Raw genomic sequence first — 23,092 nt, forward strand, 5'->3', positions numbered from 1 at the left:
AAGGAGAATGCCACCGTCTTTGCTTTGGTATTTTTTAGAGGGAACACTTCTGGATATCTAGTAGCATAGTCTGTAATCACCAGCATGTAACGGTTTCCAGCTTTACTTTTTTCAACCGGACCAACCACGTCCATACCCAATCGTTCGAAGGGGGTGCTAATAATGGGGAGAGGCTGTAGGGGAGCTCTCGAGGGTTTTTTAGCTGATGACTTCTGACATTGAGGGCAAGTCCTACAAAACTGGGTAACATCTGCTCGTAGACCAGGCCAGTCAAAATGTCGTTTAATGCGTGCCAGGGTCTTGTGTTTCCCTAGGTGGCCCGCCCAGGGAACTGAATGGCCCAAGGTAAGTACCGTCTCTCGGGCTGCCTCGGGAACGACTATCTGCTTAACTGGCCCCTGCTGATGGTAGAGCATACCCTTCTGTAGGAAATACTCTTCTCTAGAGCTGTTCTCCAACCCATCACCCCCCTCTTTGGCATTACCCAATAGTGTAGCTAAACTGGGGTCATCCTGTTGCATCTGCACCATGTTTAAAGGCACCTTAAAGCCCAGTGGCAGATCTGGAGCTACCTCCTCTGTTGTTTTTACCACAGTATGCTGGAACTTCTCCTGCTTCCTTTGTCTCTTTGGCTTTCGGGCTTTCCCTGGCTGTTGGTCTAGGTCTGCATCATAAAAGGGCAGGGTACTGAGGGTTACAGAGGGCTCATCTACCAACTTGGCTTGGGCTCTGGTTACGGCAACATTACAACTGTGAGGTTTGTGCAACAAATCAAATAAGACAGGCAGGTCACTACCTAACACGGCTGGAAAAGGCAGATTATCGGCCACTCCAATGTTCAACAGATACGTTTGCCCTCGCACTTCAATGTACATGTCTGCTGTGGGGTACGGCTTCTTATCTCCATGCACACAGCAAATGGGGATTGTCTCAAACGGGTGAATAACATTGGGTGGCACAAATTTCTGGTGCACCAGGGTCTGATCACTGCCGGTGTCAATTAGGGCCTTCAGTGTCTTCCCATTAATTTTAACAGTTTCCATATTCATGCTTTGATCATTATTCGTTTTTAAATCATGTTTTCGTGGCACCACACACATTTGAGTGAGCTTCATTGGGTTCTTCGGGCAATTGGGTTTGATATGGCCTTCCTCTCCACACAAGTAGCAAGTGGGTAGTCTATTAGCCTGTTTAGTTTGTGTATTCGTTGGCTGGTTTTCCCTGATGGGAGCCTTACCCACACCTGGTGTTGACTTCTGGTGGTATTGAGGAGAGGCAGGCCAGCGATTGTCTTTTGCAGCCCTCCCGGTGCTGTAGCTCCATGGTTGTCCTGTCCTCCTGGCGGCCACAAACGTATCAGCTAGCGACGCAGCCTCTGCTGCCGATTGGGGATCACGCTCCTTGATCCATATCTGAAGCTCAGGGGACAACATGCGTAAGTATTGCTCCAAAATGATAATTTCACCCACATCCTTAACAGTTTTATCTTTAGGTCGGATCCACTTCTGATAGAGCTCTTTTAACCTTACATACAGTTCTTTGGGCGTTTCACCCGATTCAACATCAGTGTTGCGAAATCTCTGCCTATAAGTCTCTGGATTAATGTCATACTTTCTTAGAATGGCATTTTTAACATTCTCGTAATCATGAGTCTCATCAACATCCATATGTACATAGGCACTTCTCGCCTTGCCAGTAAGCAATGGAATTAGGCGAAAAACCCAATCTGATTTAGGCCACCTACATGCTGCTGAGATTTTTTCAAAAGTTATCAGAAAATGCTCAATATCATCATTCTCAGATAGTTTTTCTAATCTAGGCTCTGGAGAGAAACGAAACCGACCTGAGGTGGTGACATCTGGAGAACCATCTGGAGACACTGTTGCTGGGGCTGGTGGACCAGGTTCAGGGCCTGGAGCCTGCTCTGGGGGAGCATGCGCCTCCACCTCCAGCTGCAACTGTTGGAACTGATTTTTCAGTGCATTGTAGCGTTGCTCCTGACGAGCATCCCGGGTCTCCTGCATGGCCATGTGGGCCTGAAACATACCAGCCAGGTCTGCCAGTGTTGGCTCTCGGCTGGTCTCCTCAGTGTCCTCTCCAGTGGCTCCAAGTTCTGGATTATCCTCCTCATCCTCCTGTGTTGGTTTTGTTGGTGCTCTTGTTCCTCTTCCACGTAACATGATTCATCTGTTTTTTTTTTTTTTTTTTTTTTTTTTTTTTTTTTTTTTAAACAAACAAAAAAAATAATACTGAAACCCTCCTGTGCTCTCCACCGGCCGATCCCACCACTGCCACCATCTGTCACCATCTGTCAGGGACCGAGTTGGTTGGAAGGAGAGACACAGGGAAACTTGTTGTGGGTTTAACTTAAAAGTTCATTTGTGGTATTTATTTCTTGGTTCCAAAGAAATAATAAACAAATAACAAATGTGGGCCCAAACAAAATGAGATCAACTTAAACATAACTAAACAAAAACCTGAACTGAACAACACAACTGATCTAACCAGAATGGCACATGAGGGGAACATATATAGGGATGGGTCAACCCATCCGAAACACAAGGGGGTAAATACAAAGACTGTAACTCAAACCCACTATCAACAACCCCTGCCCCTCCCCATGGTGCAGAGAGACTGTGGTGCAGTCCGATTGTCCCCAGCAGCTGCCAATATGGAGCAGCTGGCTCCCCTTGCTCTGGCCAGCCAATCAGTGAACTGAAAACTCAAAGAAAACTCAGTCAGCTCAAAATGTAAATAAACAGACAAAACTAAATAATAGTCATTCCAGCTGTGTGTCTTGTGTATAGTTATTTCAATGTGTTTGTGTGTTAAGTGTATGTAAAACATCATGAGAATGTATATAACCTAAATAAATAGACAAAAAGGAAAAGTCACCATACACTATAGGCTGTCTCAATGTGAGGCTGCTGAGGCAGCCCTCACAATAACGATGCGTGCTCCTTCCAGGTGTGCTCTACAAGGATAACGATGTCATAACGATGTGTTAACGATGTCATAACGATGTGATAACGATGCGTGCTCCTTCCAGGTGGGCTCTACAAGGGCCATGTGGACGTGCTGGCCCCCACCGTCCAGGAGCTGGCCACCCTGGAGAGAGAGGCCCAGACCTCCTTCCTTCACCTGGGATACATGCCCAATCAGCTGTTCAGAGCCTTCTGAGCACCAGGATACCTTCTGAACACCAGGATACCTTCTGAACACCAGGACACATGATGGCCAACCAGGTGTTCAGAGCCTTCTGAGCACCAGGATACCTTCTGAACACCAGGATACATGATGGCCAACCAGGTGTTCAGAGCCCTGACCCGTATTAGATATTTAACATTAATTTTGAGAGTGTGAAATGAAACCAAATTAACCTTATTAACACATTCCCTCCCGTTGGGCGGGATTGTGAGGCAGGTGCCCCTGGCCAACCAGGAAGTGATGCAATCCATATCTGTAGTCTAAACAGGAAGTGATGCAATCCATATCTGTAGTCTAAGGCTCACAGCAGGTTGTGGCCGATCGCCAGGACGATTATTATTATTATTATTATTGTCAGCGCAAGCTTGGGTTCATGTTTTATAAGCTCCCAAACATAAAAAAATACAAAAATATTATTTTTAAAGCTGGATTAAATCTTTAACTCTTTAATCAAATCTCGAGATTTCTCGAGATTGGCACAAATACGGTTAATTGAAATCTTTACCTCTAGAGAGTGTAAAATGTAACTGAATGGATCCGTATTTCACGCTCTCAAAAAAAAAGAGAAATCTGCATAACCTAATTTACAAGAAGTTACAAAAAAAGGGAACTTAGTTACTTGTTGTTTTGATCGACGTTTGCCTGTTATCTCTCCTAATGGTACCTAATGGTACCAACATCATGTTATCTCTCCTAATGGTACCAACATCAATGCAGCATGGATTTGTGGACAAAATATTATCGGGGAGGAGGAGGAGGAGGAGGAGGAGGAGGGGGGAGGGAGGGAGGGAGGAGGAGGAGGGGGGAGGAGGACGGGGAGGGAGGAGGAGGGGGGGAGGGGGGGAGGGGGGAGGGAGGAGGAGGGGGGGGAGGAGGATGGGGGGGGGAGGAGGGTGGATTCTTTCTGGATGTTGTAATAACACATGCTTTTCAACCCTTTTCACATCAAGACCCGTTATGTATTCAATAATTCCATGCTCTGTTGACGTGGTACCATGAGGAGAGAGAACATGATGTTGGTACCATTAGGTACCACTAGGTACCACTAGGTACCATTAGGTACCATTAGTACCTAACAGTATTCTGTTGACGTGGTATAACCATGAGGAGAGAGAACGGGCAAACGTCTTCTACTTTCTCTAACACAAGCCTTGCAAGCAACTTTACAGAACAATGCTGTTATTTATTTAGATGCTGATGGAAGTTGTTTAAGAGCTTAATTAAATGTTTATTTCCTTGTGGAGGAGAAATGTAAAAATGCATTTACAGTTTGAGTTAACGTGACATTTATCATTATTTCCTTTCTGAAATAAAAGTGCAGTCTTCAGTTCATTCTGAGTCCTTCTTGTTGGAGCTGAATAACACTTAGAGGCAGACCGGGCGGGGGAGGAGGGAGGGGCGGCTTTAGCCATAGAGGAAGACAGAGTTACGACAACTCTGTTCACTTCATGGGGCTTCAGTCCAATGGAGGCTCTCCTACATAGACTTCTATTGGCTTCAGTCCAATGGAGGCTCTCCTACATAGACTTTTATAGGCTTCAGTCCAATGGAGGCTCTCCTACATAGACTTTTATAGGCTTCAGTCCAATGGAGGCTCTCCTACATAGACTTTTATAGGCTTCAGTCCAATGGAGGCTCTCCTACATAGACTTTTATAGGCTTCAGTCCAATGGAGGCTCTCCTACATAGACTTCTTTAGGCTTCAGTCCAATGGAGGCTCTCCTACATAGACTTCTATTGGCTTCAGTCCAACGGAGGCTCTCCTACATAGACTTCTATTGGCTTCAGTCCAACGGAGGCTCTCCTACATAGACTTCTATTGGCTTCAGTCCAATGGAGGCTCACCTACATAGACTTTTATAGGCTTCAGTCCAATGGAGGCTCTCCTACATAGACTTTTATAGGCTTCAGTCCAATGGAGGCTCTCCTACATAGACTTCTATTGGCTTCAGTCCAATGGAGGCTCTCCTACATAGACTTTTATAGGCTTCAGTCCAATGGAGGCTCTCCTACATAGACTTCTATTGGCTTCAGTCCAATGGAGGCTCTCCTACATAGACTTCTATTGGCTTCAGTCCAACGGAGGCTCTCCTACATAGACTTCTATTGGCTTCAGTCCAACGGAGGCTCTCCTACATAGACTTGTATAGGCTTCAGTCCAATGGAGGCTCTCCTACATAGACTTGTATAGGCTTCAGTCCAATGGAGGCTCTCCTACATAGACTTCTATTGGCTTCAGTCCAATGGAGGCTCTCCTACATAGACTTCTATTGGCTTCAGTCCAATGGAGGCTCTCCTACATAGACTTCTATTGGCTTCAGTCCAATGGAGGCTCTCCTACATAAACTTCTATTGGCTTCAGTCCAATGGAAGCTCTCCTACATAGACTTCTATTGGCTTCAGTCCAATGGAGGCTCTCCTACATAGACTTTTATGTACCGGAAGTAGGCAGAAATGCATTGGACTCAGGGCAACAGCCCAGCTTTAATGATCTTAAATCCCTTTATATTAGATTGCTTTTTAGTAATAATACAACATAAACATTACAGGGACTTTAGTTGTTACTGTACAGTACTTTAAAACAGTTGTCATGTTGCACACATGCCTAAACTTGCTCTTATTTGTGCTGCCCTTGTTGAAAACAATGTATTTCCCACAGACATATAAAGGTAGACGCCCTTTCCAGCTCTGGAGCGTATATTATATGTGCTCAAGGGAGGGCAAAACTTTCCAGAGATTCCTTGCGAAGCCCCGCCCCCCCGCGGAAGCATGAGCGTGCGTCACAGAGCGCGTGTTCGGCCATGTTTCTTTTCACAGATGAGTCAGCCTGGGACCGAGGCTAATGTTCAGGTAAGTCAGCCTGGGACCGAGGCTAATGTTCAGGTAAGTCAGCCTGGGACCGAGGCTAATGTTCAGGTAAGTCAGCCTGGGACCGAGGCTAATGTTCAGGTAAGTCAGCCTGGGACCGAGGCTAATGTTCAGGTAAGTCAGCCTGGGACCGAGGCTAATGTTCAGGTAAGTCAGCCTGGGACCGAGGCTAATGTTCAGGTAAGTCAGCCTGGGACCGAGGCTAATGTTCAGGTAAGTCAGCCTGGGACCGAGGCTAATGTTCAGGTAAGTCAGCCTGGGACCGAGGCTACTGTTCAGGTAAGTCAGCCTGGGACCGAGGCTAATGTTCAGGTAAGTCAGCCTGGGACAGAGGCTAATGTTCGGGTCTGTAAGTCCCGGAAAAGATGTGCTGTGATTGGCCAGTAATAACTTGAGTAGCAGCGCGACGTAACGTGCCTTCCACACTTCCGGCGTACTTCCTCTCCCAGTGGAAATTCGTCCGTCCCTTCCTTCAACACACATCGCTCCAACGAACTGCAGCAGCCAATGAGGACGCTCCAACGAACTGCAGCAGCCAATGAGGACGCTCCAACCAACTGCAGCAGCCAATGAGGACGCTCCAACGAACAACAGCAGCCAATGAGGCATCTGTTTCTTTAGCTCCAGTTTGTCCATCCAGGCTGCATGAACTGCTCTCCAGCGCTCAGTTTTCTGCCCCTCAATGTCACAACTCTGTCTTCCTCTATGGCTCTGAGCACATCCACATGAGCACGCATGGAAAAAAATGCACTAAAGTAATTGTTAATAATAAAAATCACACTTGTGTGAAGTGAGGGGCGATCTTATCATCGTACATCATCATCTCATTCCGGCCAATCAGAATTTGCGTCCTCACCTTCGTCTTCTGTGTGTGTGTGTGTGTGTGTGTGTGTGTGTGTGTGTGTGTGTGTGTGTGTGTGTGTGTGTGTGTGTGTGTGTGTGTGTGTGTGTGTGTGTGTGTGTGTGTGTCAAACTGTCCCTTACATTAAACAGGATTTAATGTCTTATCTGTGTTAGGACAACGTTTGTGTTATGTTAGCACACACGTCAACATCTGGACAGGAGGGCCTCCACACGCCAACATCTGGGCGTGTGTGCGTGTGCGTGCGTGCTGATCTATTTGTCAGAACTGGCCACTCCACCCTAAACCCAAATGCTGTATCAGCAATGATTCCTCCATCTACTGCTATGTGATAATAACCATGTTCTACTGCTCTGTGATAATAACCATGTTCTACTGCTCTGTGATAATAACCATGTTCTACTGCTCTGTGATAATAACCATGTTCTACTGCTCTGTGATAATAACCATGTTCTACTGCTCTGTGATAATAACCATGTTCTACTGCTCTGTGATAATAACCATGTTCTACTGCTCTGTGATAATAACCATGTTCTACTGCTCTGTGATAATAACCATGTTCTACTGCTCTGTGATAATAACCATGTTCTACTGCTCTGTGATAATAACCATGTTCTACTGCTCTGTGATAATAACCATGTTCTACTGCTATGTGATAATAACCATGTTCTACTGCTATGTGATAATAACCATGTTCTACTGCTCTGTGATAATAACCATGTTCTACTGCTCTGTGATAATAACCATGTTCTACTTCTATGTGATAATAACCATGTTCTACTGCTATGTGATAATAACCATGTTCTACTGCTATGTGATAATAACCATGTTCTACTGCTCTGATAATAACCATGTTCTACTGCTCTGTGATAATAACCATGTTCTACTGCTCTGTGATAATAACCATGTTCTACTGCTCTGATAATAACCATGTTCTACTGCTCTGTGATAATAACCATGTTCTACTGCTCTGTGATAATAACCATGTTCTACTTCTATGTGATAATAACCATGTTCTACTGCTATGTGATAATAACCATGTTCTACTGCTATGTGATAATAACCATGTTCTACTGCTCTGATAATAACCATGTTCTACTGCTCTGTGATAATAACCATGTTCTACTGCTCTGTGATAATAACCATGTTCTACTGCTCTGATAATAACCATGTTCTACTGCTCTGTGATAATAACCATGTTCTACTGCTATGTGATAATAACCATGTTCTACTGCTATGTGATAATAACCATGTTCTACTGCTCTGATAATAACCATGTTCTACTGCTATGTGATAATAACCATGTTCTACTGCTCTGATAATAACCATGTTCTACTGCTATGTGATAATAACCATGTTCTACTGCTCTGTGATAATAACCATGTTCTACTGCTATGTGATAATAACCATGTTCTACTGCTCTGATAATAACCATGTTCTACTGCTATGTGATAATAACCATGTTCTACTGCTCTGATAATAACCATGTTCTACTGCTCTGTGATAATAACCATGTTCTACTGCTCTGATAATAACCATGTTCTACTGCTATGTGATAACCATGTTCTACTGCTATGTGATAATAACCATGTTCTACTGCTATGTGATAATAACCATGTTCTACTGCTATGTGATAACCATGTTCTACTGCTATGTGATAATAACCATGTTCTACTGCTCTGTGATAATAACCATGTTCTACTGCTCTGTGATAATAACCATGTTCTACTGCTCTGTGATAATAACCATGTTCTACTGCTCTGTGATAATAACCATGTTCTACTGCTCTGTGATAATAACCATGTTCTACTGCTCTGTGATAATAACCATGTTCTACTGCTCTGTGATAATAACCATGTTCTACTGCTCTGTGATAATAACCATGTTCTACTGCTATGTGATAACCATGTTCTACTGCTATGTGATAACCATGTTCTACTGCTATGTGATAACCATGTTCTACTGCTATGTGATAATAACCATGTTCTACTGCTCTGTGATAATAACCATGTTCTACTGCTATGTGATAATAACCATGTTCTACTGCTCTGATAATAACCATGTTCTACTGCTATGTGATAATAACCATGTTCTACTGCTCTGTGATAATAACCATGTTCTACTGCTCTGTGATAATAACCATGTTCTACTGCTATGTGATAATAACCATGTTCTACTGCTATGTGATAATAACCATGTTCTACTGCTCTGTGATAATAACCATGTTCTACTGCTATGTGATAATAACCATGTTCTACTGCTATGTGATAATAACCATGTTCTACTGCTCTGTGATAATAACCATGTTCTACTGCTCTGATAATAACCATGTTCTACTGCTATGTGATAATAACCATGTTCTACTGCTATGTGATAATAACCATGTTCTACTGCTATGTGATAATAACCATGTTCTACTGCTCTGTGATAATAACCATGTTCTACTGCTCTGTGATAATAACCATGTTCTACTGCTATGTGATAATAACCATGTTCTACTGCTATGTGATAATAACCATGTTCTACTGCTCTGTGATAATAACCATGTTCTACTGCTATGTGATAATAACCATGTTCTACTGCTATGTGATAATAACTATGTTCTACTGCTCTGTGATAATAACCATGTTCTACTGCTCTGTGATAATAACCATGTTCTACTGCTATGTGATAATAACCATGTTCTACTGCTCTGATAATAACCATGTTCTACTGCTCTGTGATAATAACCATGTTCTACTGCTCTGTGATAATAACCATGTTCTACTGCTCTGATAATAACCATGTTCTACTGCTCTGTGATAATAACCATGTTCTACTGCTATGTGATAATAACCATGTTCTACTGCTATGTGATAATAACCATGTTCTACTGCTATGTGATAATAACTAAACCTGGGCCAGACCCGCTACTTAAAACATCTATACCAACTATGAACGGGCCTGATTAATAACTCCAGGTCCATGTCTGTAAGTTCTGTTCCTTAAAACTTTAGTAACAGTTTACAACACTCCTGTGTAGTCACTAGATATTGTAGTGTTCTTCATAGCTTCACTACTTACAGTTTAAACACTCCTGTGTAGTCACTAGATATTGTAGTGTTCTTCATAGCTTCACTACTTACAGTTTAAACACTCCTGTGTAGTCAGTAATATTGTAGTGTTCTTCATAGCTTCACTACTTACTTACAGCACCATTCACTGTTTCTTCTTCATATTTACACATTAATTTACTCTCTCTCTCTCTGTCGCTTCAAATGATTACTGTGTATCAGTAGTTATAATTTCTACTGCTCTCTTGCGTTATCTGCATAGCAACCTCCCTAGTTACGAGGCTTACAACAACATGCAGTTTCCTCTTTTCTGAGAATAATTTGCTCACTTGCGCAACACTGTACAGCACGCCAATACAGTACAGCACGCCAATACAGTACACCACGCCTCTCTTTCTCATGAGGCACAAACAGAGTAAAGGTTCTGGAGCTGTACACACACACGCGCACGCACACACAATTTAGGCATTTAGCAGACGCTTTTAATCCAGAGCGATTTACAATTAGCAAGAACAAAAAGCATGGCAATACATCACATATATAAAAAGTAGTTATCATGAAACATGAATAAGCTAAGAACGTAACAGTGGAATATCTATATAATTAAACTATACGTATACTATACTATACATATATACTATAAAGTGCTATGACTACATAAAATGCAATTCTAGTGCTGTCTACGTAACATGCTATAATAAGATATAATGGGAAGTTCATTCCATAGTTTTGGAGCCAGAAGGGAGAAGAGTTTGAAGAAGGGGGAGGGGCAGCGACCGGGAGTCAATGGAGGGAGCGGAGAAGGGGGGAGACGTGTGAGAATTTTGGCTGGTTGAAGACCAATCGAACTGCAGTGTTTTGGATCAGTTGGAGAGGCTTAAGTGCACACATGGACGGACACACACACGGACGGACACACACACGGACACACACACACACACGGACGGACGGACAAACACACACACACACGGACGGACACACACACGGACGGACGGACACACACACAAACGGACGGACACACACACGTACGGACACAGGGAAACAGACTGATGGCCACGCAGCAAGTAGCCTACAGGGAAACAGACTGATGGCCACGCAGCGTGTAGCCTACAGGGAAACAGACTGATGGCCACGCAGCGTGTAGCCTACAGGGAAACAGACTGATGGCCACGCAGCGTGTAGCCTACAGGGAAACAGACTGATGGCCACGCAGCGTGTAGCCTACAGGGAAACAGACTGATGGCCACGCAGCGTGTAGCCTACAGGGAAACAGACTGATGGCCACGCAGCGTGTAGCCTACAGGGAAACAGACTGATGGCCACGCAGCGTGTAGCCTACAGGGAAACAGACTGATGGCCACGCAGCATGTAGCCTACAGGGAAACAGACTGATGGCCACGCAGCGTGTAGCCTACAGGGAAACAGACTGATCGCCACGCAGCGTGTAGCCTACAGGGAAACAGACTGATGGCCACGCAGCGTGTAGCCTACAGGGAAACAGACTGATCGTCACGCAGCGTGTAGCCTACAGGGAAACAGACTGATGGCCACGCAGCGTGTAGCCTACAGGGAAACAGACTGATGGCCACGCAGCGTGTAGCCTACAGGGAAACAGACTGATGGCCACGCAGCGTGTAGCCTACAGGGAAACAGACTGATGGCCACGCAGCGTGTAGCCTACAGGGAAACAGACTGATGGCCACGCAGCGTGTAGCCTACAGGGAAAAAGACTGATGGCCACGCAGCGTGTAGCCTACAGGGAAACAGACTGATGGCCACGCAGCGTGTAGCCTACAGGGAAACAGACTGATGGCCACGCAGCGTGTAGCCTACAGGGAAAAAGACTGATGGCCACGCAGCGTGTAGCCTACGGGGAAACAGACTGGCCACGCAGCGTGTAGCCTACAGGGAAACAGACTGATGACCACGCAGCGTGTAGCCTACAGGGAAACAGACTGGCCACGCAGCGTGTAGCCTACAGGGAAACAGACTGATGGCCACGCAGCGTGTAGCCTACAGGGAAACAGACTGATGGCCACGCAGCGTGTAGCCTACAGGGAAACAGACTGATGGCCACGCAGCGTGTAGCCTACAGGGAAACAGACTGATGGCCACGCAGCGTGTAGCCTACAGGGAAAAAGACTGATGGCCACGCAGCGTGTAGCCTACAGGGAAACAGACTGATGGCCACGCAGCGTGTAGCCTACAGGGAAACAGACTGATGGCCACGCAGCGTGTAGCCTACAGGGAAAAAGACTGATGGCCACGCAGCGTGTAGCCTACAGGGAAACAGACTGATGGCCACGCAGCGTGTAGCCTACAGGGAAACAGACTGATGGCCACGCAGCGTGTAGCCTACAGGGAAACAGACTGGCCACGCAGCGTGTAGCCTACAGGGAAACAGACTGATGGCCACGCAGCGTGTAGCCTACAGGGAAACAGACTGATGGCCACGCAGCGTGTAGCCTACAGGGAAACAGACTGATGGCCACGCAGCGTGTAGTCATCAGTGCATTCTTTAATGGCCCCTGGGAGAGAAACGGGCCCCTGGGAGTGCATTCTTCAAGCCTATAATCTAATCTCTGACCCATTCCTCAAGGATCGCTGCAGTTCCAGGCTATTGACAGAACATGTGTCGACATGCACACACGCACGCACGCACGGACGCACGCACACACACACACACACACACACACACACAAACACACATACACCTAACCTTTACACACACACTCAACACCCTTTCATAGGGCTCTATATACACATAGACATTTTAGAAAATACACACACACAGAATCATCTCTAAATCTGTGCCACACGTTGAGTTTGTAGATCTGCTGTTTTTGCTCCTTTTGTGTGACAGAATGACAAACTGGGGCATTCATTATTAAATCAATATGCGTGGCAAAGACTAGGCCTTGTCTGGTTCTTGTGTTTGCATGGGTTTTCAACAGGTGGTCCGTGGACCACTGGTGGTCTGTGGATGTATTGCATGTGGTCCCTGACCATTCATTTAATGTAGGATTTGTTGATTTGTTATAAATGTTCTTTCCCCTAGTTGAGAAACCATGAACTGAATGACCTGGTGAGTGACCTATGATGAGTCCATCCATGTAGTAATTTACCGACAAGTTGGAGTTCAAGAAATTCAACAGAAAAAGGGAGTTAGAATCTCAAGAAGGGGGAAGTGCACAGGGTGGTGGTCCCCAGGTTGATTCTATAGTCAGGGTGGTGGTCCCCAGGTTGATTCTATAGTCAGGGTGGGGGTCCCCAGGTTGATTCTCAGTCAGGGTGGTGGTCCCCAGGTTGATTCTATAGTCAGGGTGGTGGTCCCCAGGTTGATTCTATAGTCAGGGTGGTGGTCCCCAGGTTGATTCTATAGTCAGGGTGGTGGTCCCCAGGTTGATTCTATAGTCAGGGTGGTGGTCCCCAGGTTGATTCTCAGTCAGGGTGGTGGTCCCCAGGTTGATTCTATAGTCAGGGTGGTGGTCCCCAGGTTGATTCTATAGTCAGGGTGGTGGTCCCCAGGTTGATTCTCAGTCAGGGTGGTGGTCCCCAGGTTGATTCTCAGTCAGGGTGGGGGTCCCCAGGTTGATTCTATAGTCAGGGTTGTGGTCCCCAGGTTGATTCTCAGTCAGGGTGGGGGTCCCCAGGTTGATTCTCAGTCAGGGTGGGGGTCCCCAGGTTGATTCTATAGTAAGGGTGGTGGTCCCCAGGTTGATTCTCAGTCAGGGTGGTGGTCCCCAGGTTGATTCTCAGTCAGGGTGGTGGTCCCCAGGTTGATTCTCAGTCAGGGTGGTGGTCCCCAGGTTGATTCTATAGTCAGGGTGGTGGTCCCCAGGTTGATTATATAGTCAGGGTGGTGGTCCCCAGGTTGATTCTATAGTCAGGGTGGGGGTCCCCAGGTTGATTCTCAGTCAGGGTGGTGGTCCCCAGGTTGATTCTCAGTTAGGGTGGTGGTCCCCAGGTTGATTCTCAGTCAGGGTGGTGGTCCCCAGGTTGATTCTCAGTCAGGGTGGTGGTCCCCAGGTTGATTCTATAGTCAGGGTGGTGGTCCCCAGGTTGATTCTCAGTCAGGGTGGTGGTCCCCAGGTTGATTCTCAGTCAGGGTGGTGGTCCCCAGGTTGATTCTCAGTCAGGGTGGTGGTCCCCAGGTTGATTCTATAGTCAGGGTGGTGGTCCCCAGGTTGATTCTCAGTCAGGGTGGTGGTCCCCAGGTTGATTCTCAGTCAGGGTGGTGGTCCCCAGGTTGATTCTCAGTCAGGGTGGTGGTCCCCAGGTTGATTCTCAGTCAGGGTGGTGGTCCCCAGGTTGATTCTCAGTCAGGGTGGTGGTCCCCAGGTTGATTCTCAGTCAGGGTGGTGGTCCCCAGGTTGATTCTCAGTCAGGGTGGTGGTCCCCAGGTTGATTCTCAGTCAGGGTGGTGGTCCCTGGTTCACAATCAGTTGAAAACCCCTGTGTTAGAGCCTCTCTTTAACTAAAAGACTAGGGCCTCACTCACACCTTCACATCTAGCAAGGTGGCCGCCCCAATGCATTTCCAATGGAAGTCACATGGTTTGACACAACATTTTTGTTGTACGGCTTTCGGCTGTGTTTCGACTGCCCCCCTCCCCCTCATACAACAAAAATGTTGTGTCAAACCATGTGACTTCCATTGGAAATGAATTGTGAGCTTGCATCAGTAAACAAGTCTCATGCATCAGCTATACAACAATCTGTTGTGCACGTGTGAGTAAGGCCTAACACCAGGGCTCCACCGGTCGCGTCGGCGTCGCGTCTCCGTCACCGTCAGGGAATGTTCCCTTTTTAATCAATGAAGGGTGGCTCCACTGCCCGCGTTGCGTTGACGGAGACGCGACGCGTGCATTAAAATTGAACCGGTGCGTTTTTTGACGCAACGCGTCCGGTGGAGCCCTGGCGTTAGCCTTGTCTGGTTGTTTTGTTATTGTGTTAGAGCCTCTCTTCAACTCAGGGAGAGTCATTTGACTGCTGCGGGTCCATTTGGTTCTATTTGTACATTTTACTGAGGAGCTGAGCTTGTAGATCTGCTACTTCAGAATGTCTCTCCCTGTCTCTCTCTCTCTCTCTCTCTCTCTCTCTCTCTCTCTCTCTCTCTCTCAACCCTCCCTCCCCTCCAGATGTTTAAAAGGAGAGCCAGCATTCCAGAGGAGTGTCAGTCTCTCTGGCACCAGGACTTCACACACTCCACAGAGTAGAGGACGCTCCAGTCTCTTTCTCTCTGTGTCTTTAGGAACATGGATCTGTTATCAGCACCTTTCAATATGGCCCTGGGAAGACACGCCTTTCTCCTGCTGCTGTGCTTCTGTTATGGTCTCTCTGCCTCCGAGGACCAAACCATCCTCCGGGGTCCGCGGGGGTCCCCGGCCCTATGGGGGGAGGTAAAGTATCTGTGCTTCTGTTATGGTCTCTCTGCCTCCGAGGACCAAACCATCAACGGGGAGGTCAAGTATCTGTGCTTCTGTTATGGTCTCACTGCCTCCGAGGACCAAACCATCAACGGGGAGGTAAAGTATCTGTGCTTCTGTTATGGTCTCTCTGCCTCCGAGGACCAAACCATCAACGGGGAGGTCAAGTATCTGTGCTTCTGTTATGGTCTCACTGCCTCCGAGGACCAAACCATCAACGGGGAGGTAAAGTATCTGTGCTTCTGTTATGGTCTCACTGCCTCCGAGGACCAAACCATCAACGGGCGGTCAAGTATCAACAATGTGGGTCCATTTGGTTCCTTTAGCTGCTGTGATGTCATCAGTGATGTCATCACAGCCTAATAATAGAGAGAGAGATTATTGAAACTTGTAATTAAAACGTTCTTCAACTAGTTCTAAAATGATCTGAATCTTTCGTGCTGAGAGAGAGAGAGTGTGTGCGTGTGTGCGTGTGTGCGTGCGTGCGTGGGTGTGTGCCTGTGCGTGCGTGGGTGCGTGCCTGCGTGTGTGTGCGTGGGTGTGTGCCTGTGTGTGCGTGTGTGTGCGTGCGTGCCTGCGTGGGTGTGTGCCTGTGTGTGCGTGCGTGTGTGTGCGTGGGTGTGTGCGTGTGTGTGCGTGCGTGCGTGTGTGTGCATGGGTGTGTGCGTGTGTGTGCGTGCGTGTGTGTGCCTGTGTGTGCGTGCGTGCGTGTGTGTGCGTGGGTGGGTGTGTGCGTGCGTGCGCGTGTGTGTGTGTGCGTGCGTGTGTGTGTGTGCGTGGGTGTGTGCGTGCGTGCGGGGGCCAGTGTTGAAGGTGTTGAAATAGTTTGCATTGTCATGTTTTTCACAGATGTTAGTCAGAAGGAAAGAACGAGGGAGAGAGAGAGAGAGAGGGAGAGGGAGAGGGCGGGAGTGAGACAGAAAGAGAGAGACACAGACAGAGAGAGAGAGAGAGAGACGGAGAGAGGAAGGGAGAGAGAGAGACACAGACAGAGAGGGAGAGAGACAGAGAGAGAGGGAGCGAGAGAGACAGAGAGAGAGACAGAGAGAGAGAGAGAGACAGAGAGAGACAGAGAGAGAGACAGAGAGAGAGGGGGGGGCGCCAGCTTTGCAAACAGTAGCCTACGCTCTGCTCCAAATAGCTGTGTGTGCGTGCGTGCGTGTATCAAGATAATGGTCACATTTAGTGTTGTTTTCTATGTGTCCCTCATTTTGTGACATGCAGTCACATACTGTGACATGCAGTCACATACTGTGACATGTAGTCACAGTATGTGACATGCAGTCACATACTGTGACATGCAGTCACATACTGTGACATGCAGTCACATACTGTGACATGCAGTCACATACTGTGACATGTAGTAACATACTGTGACATGCAGTCACATACTGTGACATGCAGTCACATACTGTGACATGCAGTCACATACTGTGACATGTAGTAACATACTGTGACATGCAGTCACATACTGTGACATGTAGTAACATACTGTGACATGCAGTCACATACTGTGACATGTAGTCACATACTGTGACATGTAGTCACATACTGTGACATGTAGTCACATACTGTGCAGCCAGATGTGCTACACGTCCCTCTCCTAATACAATGAGTTGTTTGTCATTGTCATGCAACTCTTTAAAATGTGGGATCAACAACTCAAATGTATTAAAATATTCGGTTATTATATTATTATATTTATTACATTTTAATAGAAAGTGTATCTCAGTCTCCACCTCAGCTGTGGTGCAGTGACCACAGACTCTCTGTTCTGGAGGTAGGTAGGACTTCTGCTGTCGTCCTTTCTCTATGGTCAGACTGTGGTCAGTCATTCTGTCTCTATGGTCAGACTGTGGTCAGTCATTCTGTCTCTATGGTCAGACTGTGGTCAGTCATTCTGTCTCTATGGTCAGACTGTGGTCAGTCATTCTGTCTCTATGGTCAGACTGTGTTCACTCATTCTGTATTTGGTCAAGATCTGTCCCTGTTTTTATCTTTGACCGTAAACAGATACTCAGCCAGTTTATATTCATGTTTTAGGGCCAAGTTTGTTTTGAGTTTTGGTTTGATTGGTCCAATGTTCCAGATATGTGTATTTTATTAGTTTAATAATTTGGTTGACTCTAATTAGTGGTTGCAAAGCAGTGCTGGTCTGAGGTTGAGGCTGGACACAGTTGGGTGGGTTAGGGTCTGAGGTTGAGGCTGGACACAGTTGGGTGGGTTAGGATTAGGGTTAGGGTCTGAGGTTGAGGCTGGACACAGTTGGGTGGGTTAGGGTTAGGGTCTGAGGTTGAGGCTGGACACAGTTGGGTGGGTTAGGGTTAGGGTCTGAGGTTGAGGCTGGACACAGTTGGGTGGGTTAGGGTTAGGGTCTGAGGTTGAGGCTGTACACAGTTGGGTGGGTTAGGGTCTGAGGTTGAGGCTGGACACAGTTGGGTGGGTTAGGGTCTGAGGTTGAGGCTGGACACAGTTGGGTGGGTTAGGGTTAGGGTCTGAGGTTGAGGCTGGACACAGTTGGGTGGGTTAGGGTTAGGGTCTGAGGTTGAGGCTGGACAGAGTTGGGTGGGTTAGGGTTAGGGTCTGAGGTTGAGGCTGGACACAGTTGGGTGGGTTAGGGTTAGGGTCTGAGGTTGAGGCTGGACACAGTTGGGTGGGTTAGGGTTAGGGTCTGAGGTTGAGGCTGGACACAGTTGGGTGGGTTAGGGTTAGGGTCTGAGGTTGAGGCTGGACACAGTTGGGTGGGTTAGGGTTAGGGTCTGAGGTTGAGGCTGGACACAGTTGGGTGGGTTAGGGTTAGGGTCTGAGGTTGAGGCTGGACACAGTTGGGTGGGTTAGGGTTAGGGTCTGAGGTTGAGGCTGGACACAGTTGGGTGGGTTAGGGTTAGGGTCTGAGGTTGAGGCTGGACACAGTTGGGTGGGTTAGGGTTAGGGTCTGAGGTTGAGGCTGGACACAGTTGGGTGGGTTAGGGTCTGAGGTTGAGGCTGGACACAGTTGGGTGGGTTAGGGTTAGGGTCTGAGGTTGAGGCTGGACACAGTTGGGTGGGTTAGGGTTAGGGTCTGAGGTTGAGGCTGATCAATAAGTTGGCAGAAGGGACTCTTTTGGGGTTTCATCTCCTGGGATTGCAGGGCCTGAAATCCCAGGCTGTCTTGGGGGCTTAATTTAAGGTGCAGCCAAAATGTTAGTGTTCTTTTCCTAATGTTAATAATTAATGGGTAACGGCCTAATTCTGCCCTGCATGCGTTGGTTGCTGTTTTTCTTTGGATGTTTAATATGGACCTACAGAATTCTGCATGCAGGGTTTCTGTGGGATCCCATCTAGTCCTGGTGACTGAGTGGACCCCAAACCTCACTGTCTGTCCCATCTAGTGTAGTCCTGGTGGCTGAGTGGACCCCAAACCTCACTGTCTGTCCCATCTAGTGAGTCCTGGTGACTGATTGGACCCCAAACCTCACTGTCTGTCCCATCTTTTGTAGTCCTGGTGACTGAGTGGACCCCAAACCTCACTGTCTGTCCCATCTAGTGTAGTCCTGGTGACTGAGTGGACCCCAAACCTCACTGTCTGTCCCATCTAGTGTAGTCCTGGTGACTGAGTGGACCCCAAACCTCACTGTCTGTCCCATCTTGTGTAGTCCTGGTGACTGAGTGGACCCCAAACCTCACTGTCTGTCCCATCTAGTGAGTCCTGGTGACTGAGTGGACCCCAAACCTCACTGTGGGATGTCTGTCCCATCTAGTGTAGTCCTGGTGACTGAGTGGACCCCAAACCTCACTGTCTGTCCCATCTAGTGTAGTCCTGGTGGCTGAGTGGACCCCAAACCTCACTGTCTGTCCCATCTAGTGTAGTCCTGGTGACTGAGTGGACCCCAAACCTCACTGTCTGTCCCATCTAGTGAGTCCTGGTGACTGAGTGGACCCCAAACCTCACTGTCTGTCCCATCTAGTGTAGTCCTGGTGACTGAGTGGACCCCAAACCTCACTGTCTGTCCCATCTAGTGAGTCCTGGTGACTGAGTGGACCCCAAACCTCACTGTCTGTCCCATCTAGTGTAGTCCTGGTGACTGAGTGGACCCCAAACCTCACTGTCTGTCCCATCTAGTGTAGTCCTGGTGACTGAGTGGACCCCAAACCTCACTGTCTGTCCCATCTAGTGTTTAGTTTAGTTTAGTTTATTTAGGATCCCCATTAGCTGTTGCACCTGGCAACAGCTATTCTTCCTGGGGTCCTCACAGAATAATATACATACAAAAAAACATTACAACATTACAGATATCACAAAAGAAAAGAAAGAAAACAAAAACAAAAAAAGGAAATACATTAAAGCATAACTACGGTTAGTGCATTCACTCTAGATTACATTAACTGGTATATTGACATAAACAGAATTACATTTTCGCCATATATATAAGAAAATCCTTCAGTCTTTTCTTAAAGTGCCTTTTACCCTTCATTTCTGTGATGCGTACTGGTAGAGAGTTCCAGAAAGTCATTGCCCTGTACATGACTGTATTCTTCATTGCATCAGTCCTTGGCTTAGATACTGTAAATCGACCCATTGCAACATGTCTGGTATTATGTCTGTGTCTATCACTGGTATAATGAATATTTTTATATAAGCATTTTGTTTTTTTATTTGAACAAATGTTAACAAAGTGTAGTCCTGGTGACTGAGTGGACCCCAAACCTCACTGTCTGTCCCATCTAGTGTAGTCCTGGTGACTGAGTGGACCCCAAACCTCACTGTCTGTCCCATCTAGTGTAGTCCTGGTGACTGAGTGGACCCCAAACCTCACTGTCTGTCCCATCTTGTGTAGTCCTGGTGACTGAGTGGACCCCAAACCTCACTGTCTGTCCCATCTAGTGAGTCCTGGTGACTGAGTGGACCCCAAACCTCACTGTGGGATGTCTGTCCCATCTAGTGTAGTCCTGGTGACTGAGTGGACCCCAAACCTCACTGTCTGTCCCATCTAGTGTAGTCCTGGTGACTGAGTGGACCCCAAACCTCACTGTCTGTCCCATCTAGTGTAGTCCTGGTGACTGAGTGGACCCCAAACCTCACTGTCTGTCCCATCTAGTGTAGTCCTGGTGACTGAGTGGACCCCAAACCTCACTGTCTGTCCCATCTAGTGTAGTCCTGGTGACTGAGTGGACCCCAAACCTCACTGTCTGTCCCATCTAGTGAGTCCTGGTGACTGAGTGGACCCCAAACCTCACTGTCTGTCCCATCTAGTGTAGTCCTGGTGACTGAGTGGACCCCAAACCTCACTGTCTGTCCCATCTAGTGTAGTCCTGGTGACTGAGTGGACCCCAAACCTCACTGTCTGTCCCATCTAGTGTAGTCCTGGTGACTGAGTGGACCCCAAACCTCACTGTCTGTCCCATCTAGTGTAGTCCTGGTGACTGAGTGGACCCCAAACCTCACTGTCTGTCCCATCTAGTGTTTAGTTTAGTTTAGTTTATTTAGGATCCCCATTAGCTGTTGCACCTGGCAACAGCTATTCTTCCTGGGGTCCTCACAGAATAATATACATACAAAAAAACATTACAACATTACAGATATCACAAAAGAAAAGAAAGAAAACAAAAACAAAAAAAGGAAATACATTAAAGCATAACTACGGTTAGTGCATTCACTCTAGATTACATTAACTGGTATTTTGACATAAACAGAATTACATTTTCGCCATATATATAAGAAAATCCTTCAGTCTTTTCTTAAAGTGCCTTTTACCCTTCATTTCTGTGATGCGTACTGGTAGAGAGTTCCAGAAAGTCATTGCCCTGTACATGACTGTATTCTTCATTGCATCAGTCCTTGGCTTAGATACTGTAAATCGACCCATTGCAACATGTCTGGTATTATGTCTGTGTCTATCACTGGTATAATGAATATTTTTATATAAGCATTTAATTTTTTTTGAACAAATGTTAACAAAGTGTAGTCCTGGTGACTGAGTGGACCCCAAACCTCACTGTCTGTCCCATCTAGTGTAGTCCTGGTGACTGAGTGGACCCCAAACCTCACTGTCTGTCCCATCTAGTGTAGTCCTGGTGACTGAGTGGACCCCAAACCTCACTGTCTGTCCCATCTAGTGTAGTCCTGGTGACTGAGTGGACCCCAAACCTCACTGTCTGTCCCATCTAGTGTAGTCCTGGTTACTGAGTGGACCCCAAACCTCACTGTCTGTCCCATCTAGTGTAGTCCTGGTGACTGAGTGGACCCCAAACCTCACTGTCTGTCCCATCTAGTGTAGTCCTGGTGACTGAGTGGACCCCAAACCTCACTGTCTGTCCCATCTAGTGTAGTCCTGGTGACTGAGTGGACCCCAAACCTCACTGTCTGTCCCATCTAGTGTAGTCCTGGTGACTGAGTGGACCCCAAACCTCACTGTCTGTCCCATCTAGTGTAGTCCTGGTGACTGAGTGGACCCCAAACCTCCCTGTCTGTCCCATCTAGTGTAGTCCTGGTGACTGAGTGGACCCCAAACCTCACTGTCTGTCCCATCTAGTGTAGTCCTGGTGACTGAGTGGACCCCAAACCTCACTGTCTGTCCCATCTAGTGTAGTCCTGGTGACTGAGTGGACCCCAAACCTCACTGCCTGTCCCATCTAGTGTAGTCCTGGTGACTGAGTGGACCCCAAACCTCACTGTCTGTCCCATCTAGTGTAGTCCTGGTGACTGAGTGGACCCCAAACCTCACTGTCTGTCCCATCTAGTGTAGTCCTGGTGACTGAGTGGACCCCAAACCTCACTGTCTGTCCCATCTAGTGTAGTCCTGGTGACTGAGTGGACCCCAAACCTCACTGTCTGTCCCATCTAGTGTAGTCCTGGTGACTGAGTGGACCCCAAACCTCACTGTCTGTCCCATCTAGTGTAGTCCTGGTGACTGAGTGGACCCCAAACCTCACTGTCTGTCCCATCTAGTGTAGTCCTGGTGACTGAGTGGACCCCAAACCTCACTGTCTGTCCCATCTAGTGTAGTCCTGGTGACTGAGTGGACCCCAAACCTCACTGTCTGTCCCATCTAGTGTAGTCCTGGTGACTGAGTGGACCCCAAACCTCACTGTCTGTCCCATCTAGTGTAGTCCTGGTGACTGAGTGGACCCCAAACCTCACTGTCTGTCCCATCTAGTGTAGTCCTGGTGACTGAGTGGACCCCAAACCTCACTGTCTGTCCCATCTAGTGTAGTCCTGGTGACTGAGTGGACCCCAAACCTCACTGTCTGTCCCATCTAGTGTAGTCCTGGTGACTGAGTGGACCCCAAACCTCACTGTCTGTCCCATCTAGTGTAGTCCTGGTGACTGAGTGGACCCCAAACCTCACTGTCTGTCCCATCTAGTGTAGTCCTGGTGACTGAGTGGACCCCAAACCTCACTGTCTGTCCCATCTAGTGTAGTCCTGGTGACTGAGTGGACCCCAAACCTCACTGTCTGTCCCATCTAGTGTAGTCCTGGTGACTGAGTGGACCCCAAACCTCACTGTCTGTCCCATCTAGTGTAGTCCTGGTGACTGAGTGGACCCCAAACCTCACTGTCTGTCCCATCTAGTGTAGTCCTGGTGACTGAGTGGACCCCAAACCTCACTGTCTGTCCCATCTAGTGTAGTCCTGGTGACTGAGTGGACCCCAAACCTCACTGCCTGTCCCATCTAGTGTAGTCCTGGTGACTGA

General features: G+C 47.4%; 1 protein-coding gene and 2 long non-coding RNA genes across 3 annotated transcripts in view; all 3 read left to right on the plus strand.

The window, feature by feature from the left end:
* Window positions 1-3,053: 3,053 nt before the first annotated feature.
* On the plus strand, window positions 3,054-3,776 carry LOC306917832. The gene is made up of 2 exons (XR_013789252.1): window positions 3,054-3,414; window positions 3,446-3,776. It is a non-coding gene; the product is annotated as an uncharacterized lncRNA (long non-coding RNA).
* A 331-nt stretch (window positions 3,777-4,107) lies between these two features.
* Window positions 4,108-4,539, plus strand: LOC306917833. The gene is made up of 2 exons (XR_013789253.1): window positions 4,108-4,197; window positions 4,237-4,539. It is a non-coding gene; the product is annotated as an uncharacterized lncRNA (long non-coding RNA).
* A 10,720-nt stretch (window positions 4,540-15,259) lies between these two features.
* LOC306917830 (matrix metalloproteinase-14-like) overlaps window positions 15,260-23,092 on the plus strand; it is a gene marked incomplete at its 3' end in the record, with an annotated part of 41,388 nt that continues 33,555 nt past the window's right edge. Inside the window, exon 1 of the mRNA XM_079530734.1 lies at window positions 15,260-15,391. Coding sequence (XP_079386860.1) covers window positions 15,275-15,391 — 117 coding nt within the window. The 5' untranslated portion in view covers window positions 15,260-15,274. The remainder of the gene's footprint in view (window positions 15,392-23,092) is intronic.

Source organism: Electrona antarctica (assembly GCF_951216825.1).
Source record: "Electrona antarctica genome assembly, contig: scaffold_92, whole genome shotgun sequence".
NCBI classification, from domain to species: Eukaryota; Metazoa; Chordata; class Actinopteri; order Myctophiformes; family Myctophidae; genus Electrona; species Electrona antarctica.